The sequence below is a fragment of the Exophiala viscosa genome (genome assembly GCF_022695815.1).
Source record: "Exophiala viscosa unplaced genomic scaffold EDD37scaffold_6, whole genome shotgun sequence".
Lineage (NCBI taxonomy): Eukaryota > Fungi > Ascomycota > Eurotiomycetes > Chaetothyriales > Herpotrichiellaceae > Exophiala > Exophiala viscosa.
The window spans coordinates 1,436,612-1,442,611 of record NW_026944358.1 but is presented as its reverse complement, the minus strand read 5'-3'; the positions used below and the strand labels follow the sequence as shown (position 1 = coordinate 1,442,611).

At 49.1% G+C, this 6,000-nt stretch overlaps 2 protein-coding genes across 2 annotated transcripts; both read left to right on the top strand.

The window, feature by feature from the left end:
- Nucleotides 1–788: 788 nt before the first annotated feature.
- On the top strand, nucleotides 789–2,859 carry EDD37DRAFT_610131 (fungal trichothecene efflux pump-domain-containing protein; the record flags this gene model as incomplete). Its single annotated transcript, XM_062815181.1, has 5 exons — nucleotides 789–983; nucleotides 1,033–1,237; nucleotides 1,288–2,018; nucleotides 2,075–2,321; nucleotides 2,363–2,859. 5 exons carry the CDS (start codon nucleotides 789–791, stop codon nucleotides 2,857–2,859), a joined length of 1,875 nt encoding a protein of 624 aa, XP_062669815.1.
- A 1,488-nt stretch (nucleotides 2,860–4,347) lies between these two features.
- On the top strand, nucleotides 4,348–5,385 carry EDD37DRAFT_592242 (uncharacterized protein; the record flags this gene model as incomplete). The annotated part of the gene is made up of 4 exons (XM_062814531.1): nucleotides 4,348–4,647; nucleotides 4,698–4,876; nucleotides 4,933–5,031; nucleotides 5,081–5,385. 4 exons carry the CDS (start codon nucleotides 4,348–4,350, stop codon nucleotides 5,379–5,381), a joined length of 879 nt encoding a protein of 292 aa, XP_062669814.1. The 3' UTR covers nucleotides 5,382–5,385.
- Nucleotides 5,386–6,000: the final 615 nt, after the last annotated feature.

Here is a 6,000-nt window from a genome sequence, read left to right as displayed (position 1 = left end):
TAACCCTAACCCTAACCCTAACCCTAACCCTAACCCTAACCCTAACCCTAACCCTAACCCTAACCCTAACCCTAACCCTAACCCTAACCCTAACCCGGAGTAGGGGGAATGTCCCCGAGTTGATTGGTCGTTTCAAACGATTTACCGTCTATCGTTTGCCGCATTCTTGATAGGCACTGTTTTCGCCTGATTCGGCTCGGATATTTCTACGTCTTTTTGGCCCTATAGGCTAATCTCGATACCCCCATCGGTCCTTTCTAAATGCAAGATATTCGGACCCGATTTCGTGCTACTCGAACCTCCTGCACGATACCCCGAGATTTGATATGGTCGTGCCAAGGCGCACGTGATATTCGAAATGAAAGCCTTTACCTGAAGAGGGCTAGCGCGACGTCGAGCCCGCAAAGGGCGCGGCTAGGTGCGTTGCCGCGGGACCGTCAGGATAGGGAGTAGGACATTGTATTCATGACAGTAGGCTACGGAAAATAACAGCCAGAACTCAGGACTTATGTGTCCACGTTGAAGAAACCTACCTGGCCTATCCCGCCAATCAATCTCTAATGAATCATGTGCCGAGAGTTGAGAGTTTTTATGACAAGTTCCTGCCGAGGAATATAACTTCCATGGATTGCGGGGAAGGCGCTTGACGGCACTCCATTTCCAGAACAAGCTAAGCACGAAGAAAGCTACATCCAACGAGTTCTTAAGATCAACTAGTACTCCCGTGTGATACAAGTCTGTTTGCCTTCTCCCTCCATCCTCCCTGTGCTTCCCACCCGTCTCGCATTATGGCTCATTCAGCCATTCCTCTTCCACAATCTGAGAAGACTGATCCAGTCGATGTTGAAAGAATCGATGTCGTGCGTGATGATTCTCTACCTGTCGGACATCCTTCCACTCATGTGCATCATGATACTCGGGTTGCTGATGATGAGCCAGCGGCTGCTGAGAACACCACATTGAGGACGTGGGCTGCAATATTTGTGAGTGCGATGCAAGCACCCTGACGTACAACTCTGACACCTTCTGCAGATTCTTTCATCTTCGGTCGGTATATCTTTTTGGCCGGTACCCACAACGTGTACGCACTCTAGTCCACTTCTCCCCCGTCCCTATTCACAGGATACTTCGACACATCATTTACTGATCAGCAGTGTAGCGCCCATGCTTGCTACTCTAGGAGCGCAGTTTGGTAATCCTGGCTCAAGTGCATGGTTTCTATCTTCATTTACTACAGGTTGGAATCCATGATATCTTTATACTCTAGATGTACTAATTGTTCTGAAGGCTGCGCTCTTGGGTTTTTACTTTCAGGAACAACTAGTGATCTCTTTGGCCGTCGGATCATTATTCTCATCGGGAACGTGCTCTCGGCATTGGGCTCAATTCTCTGCGCTACTTCGCATGGCTACCGCCAGTTTACCGCGGGCATGGCTATTCTTGGTTTCGCATCTGGTCCGAGTCAGCTAGGTCTGATTGGTGTACCCGAACTTTTACCAAACAAATACCGCCATATTGGAATTGTTCTGTCTGACGCCGTACTTTACCCTATCCTGATATGCGCTCCCATTATTGGACGATATGCGATCAAAGACCCTACGAGTCGGGATTGGACCTACATTTACTATGCCAGTTTCATCGCAATGGTCCTTACTTTTGCTGGAGTCTTCTTCCTTTACAAACCACCTAAGCACCCACGAGGTGTCCCTTGGAGGGCCGCTTTTGCCGGTTTGGACTACGTTGGTGGGCTGTTAGTAACAAGTGGTGTGCTTTTGACGCTGATGGGAATCGTCTACACCACTTATTTGCCAGCTAAATCGGCGCTTGTCCTGGGTCCACTCTGCACAGGCATCTTTCTGCTCATCGTGTTTGGCATATGGGAGAACCTTTCCAGTGTGCCATACAAGCTGTGCCCACCAGCCATTTTCTCCTATCACTATGGTCGAGCATTTACAGTACCATTTATGTTCGGCGCGGTCATCACGATGTACTACTATGCTGCGAATATCATATGGCCAGTGAGTTCATCCGAGAATGGTGCGAGAATGATCTGCATTTACTGACTCGTGGCTAGACCATGATTTCCGTCTTCTATACCACAGCGTCATCATCGATCAACGATGCGCTCGTTCTCACGCTTCCCTCCAATCTCGCTTTGGTTGCCGGCGCTATCACCTTCGCATGCTTAGGACACAGAATCGGATACTGGAAGATAACGCTTATAATCTCCTTTGGACTGGCCGTGATCTTCGGCGGACTCATGGCGCTTGTCACACCCCACAACAAAGGACTCATGACTGCTCTGATTTTTCTCATGCAGTGTAAGTGAAAACCATTGAGATTGCTTAGCACGCTAATCCAGGTCTAGTCTTTTTTGGCTGGGCACAGTACGAAGCCGTTGCTTTCGTCCAGTTTGGTGTTGACCAACTTGACCTTGGCGCTTCAGGTGGTCTTGCAGGGGTCGCCCGCTTTGGCGGAGGCTCTCTCGCTGTCGCGGTCTACACATCCGTCTTGACAAACAGTCAAAGCAAGAAAGCTTTAGATATCGTCGTCAAAGCCGGTATGAAAAACGGTCTAACCGAAGCTGCTGCGGTTCAGCTGCTGTCCGCACTTTCCCTCGGCGCAGAGGCCATTTCGAAGGTGCCTGGAATCAACCCATCCGCGATCGCTGCTGCAGGCATAGCATTCCAAGAATCCTATGCATATGGGTGCAAAATGCTTGCGCTCGCAAGTTTGGGCTTTGGTGCATTTGGACTCTGCTTGTGCTTCTTGTGCGAGGACATCGGACCCAAGATGAACAACAAGACGAATGTGTTCTTGGAGAATGATGTGAACGCTACAAAGAACGAGTTTCACTAGCATTCGATGGCAGTATACTGATCTTTAGGGCCGATAAGACAGGGCCGGTCCGAGAGGAGAAAGATCAACACGAGTAAATATCTGCAACCACTTGTTATGTCCAAGCGACGGCGAAGAGGAGGAGTGGGGGACAAAGCGAGGTCCTTGAACGATGCAGGAGAACAAGTTGAGAAAGTGGACGCATCGTGGGAGGTGATGGTTGTGGAATTTGGATCAGTTTCCTGACAAATCTGTGCTGTAGCGAAAACCGCGAATGTCTTGAGTCTTGGCAAGCGTCCTGCTCGATTTAATCCGCGGTGCCAGTAACACATATTTGGGTAGGAACAGTAGATTGAGTCCAGAGCGCCCTGCTTCGTAGCAGGAGAGGCATCACTGTACTTGACTGGACATTGTTTTCGAACTCTTTTTTGCCTTTCGTTGAGAAGACTTCGCGTTCAGCTCCTCACAGGATAGATTGTACATGATCTGTGGCTGGCCTTTCAGATCGAGTGGGAGAATGTGTAAACTCATCATTGGAAAAGTATTACTGTAATCAACGTCCCAGCGTTGTGAAACGCCCTGGACTAAATTGGCGGATACTACCACGTTTCTACTCTGCTCTCACATATGAGTGTCAATATCAGTGGCATAGCTCTTCGAATAGATATATCTAGGGTGGCTCATAGTCGCTTAGGAGGTGAATATATGAAGAACGACAGCCCCAGCCACACTTAAATGGCTTATCACAATCAGTATGCTTGTGGGACACCGTGTCCAGATATTGTTATTGCGTCCATCAAGTGTTCATAGTACTTGACTCAGATATCCATCACAGAAATTGCTTTTAGATAGTTAGCCACCAATGAAGATACCGTCAAATCCATTGCACAGAATAGAGCTAAGCCCCTGCTTCTGGAGCACCATTCGCTGCTGTGAACTTACTCGTGTTACACATGGCGCGTGTAATAAAAGTCGCTGCAGCATGCGAGTTGCGGTTCTCCTCGTCGAGCAGATTTCCTTTTCCCTCTCAAGGGTACTTATGGCAATTTAGCCAGGTCAAATGTATCTCGCGAATCTCGAAATTACTCGCGGAAATCGTTTTCCGTTGGTGCCATGTTGTTGACATCTACGGAGAGTCGTCTGGATGGACGGCGTGACGTGAGATAGAACCCCAGAACCCCAGAACCCCAATTCGAAGGGAACGCACGGGTGCAGGTGCCAGGGAAGGTTCAAGGGTCGAGGCCCGAGGGATTCAAAGCGGCCAGGCAGCGGTGGCTGAAGACTGAGGTGGGTATCGTTTTCCATACGGAGTAAATTAGTTCAGGTCATTCTCTTGGCGCCGGATATCTCTGAGGCCGGTCCTCTTTTCCAGGACTGGGACCTACTATATTGGGAATGGCCCATAACTCGAAACCTCCGATTTACGACTTCTATTCTCTTCTCAAAGCAACACTCAACGTAGCTAGTAACCATAAATACCAAGTTGTGAAGCTTGCAGCCATCGCGAATATGCCTTGCGGAGATCTTGCATTAACCAACAGCGTGGTGCTAATTACTGGTGGAGGTTCTGGGATCAACTTTGCCTTCTCCAAACTAGTATTCGAAGCAGGGGCAAAAATTCTCATAGCAGATCTCACCCTCACCGAGGACGCCAGAAAGTTCGTGGCTTCAGTGCCGTCCGAAAAGGTTACTTTTGTGAAATGTGACGTAACAAGACGGGCGGATCTGGAAAATCTGATCAAAGCTTCTCGAGACACCTTCGGTACAGTTCCTGACGTATACGTAGCTGGTGCTGGTGTGTTTGAGCCCGTGAGTTCGAGATTTCTGCCATCACGGATTTGCTACTGAAGATTAGGCAGGATTGGTCGACATGGTGGGACGACACAGAAGATGATGGATATAAGCAACTCGATATCAACGCAACTCACCCCATGAAGCTTACGCGGATTGCTACCAAAGCATTGCTTTCAGAGCAAAAAAAGGGAGTGATATTGATCCTGGCCTCGCTAGCAGGATTCCTAGGCACCTTTTCGGCTCCGTGTGTTGAATACGTTCCACTTGAGGTTGAAATTGAGGATACTAACGAACCCATAGATTATACTGCGCTTCGAAGCATGCAGTGATTGGCTTCGTCCGTTCGATGGCCGACCTCGACTGTTACGCAAATATCAGGGTTCACGCTATAGCACCGGGGTATATATACAAGTACGGCTTCGAGATGACAAGAGCTGATCAATTCCAGTATGGTGCAGACTCCTTTATGGTTGAACAACCCCGAAAAGATGAGCCGGTTTGGCTATGACCCGAAGACGGCTGTCACCGCAGAGACCGTTGCAAAGGCAATGATAGACACAGTTATCAACGGTAAATACCAGGGAGGCGAATCTGTCGAAATCACAGTCAGCGGAACCCGTGTTTTGGGAACGTGGAATCTGGATCCACCGTCGTCGAGTGGTACTAGTGTGCCCCAAGAGGTCATAGACAAAAATCATGCGCCTCTCATGGCCATTCTTGATAAAGAAAGAGGTCCGCTGAAAAGATAGAGCCAAAATAGTAGGGTGGTGATCCATTGTTGGCAGATCCTCCTTGGTCTATGCATACCAGCGACTGAGAAATCTGGGATTTCAGAGCCAAGTAGATAATCACGATATCCGTCCTTCAAGTGTGTTTTCCGAACAGCGTTCATGCCAAAACTTATGATTTTGGTTGAGCTGCTTACATAACCTGGGGATGTATGCTTTTGTTCGGTGGACTCCTGGCTCTAGTAACGCCGCACAACAGAGGCCTCATAATCGCCTTCAATGTTGTGGAGCAGACCTTCTTTGGATGAACGCAATATGCATCAAACAGCTTCACAATCTCCGGGGTCTACCAGCATGACCTAAGACTTGCAGGTAGGCTGTCTAGAATGGCTCGGTATGCTGGTGGATCTCCGGCCCAAGTCATGTACACAATCATCTTGACCAATGTTCAAGCCAACCGCGCTGCCGCCACTGTGCCTTAGGCTGCGATAGCTGCAGATCGTCCAACAGCCGGTGCGGCCAAAATTCTGGCAACCTTTCTCCTGGGCACAGCGGCACTCGAGAAGCTGTCCGGCATGAGCACAGAGGCTCTTGTGGCCGCAAGCAACGCATTCCAGTGTCCTATAAGCATGCTCTCTCG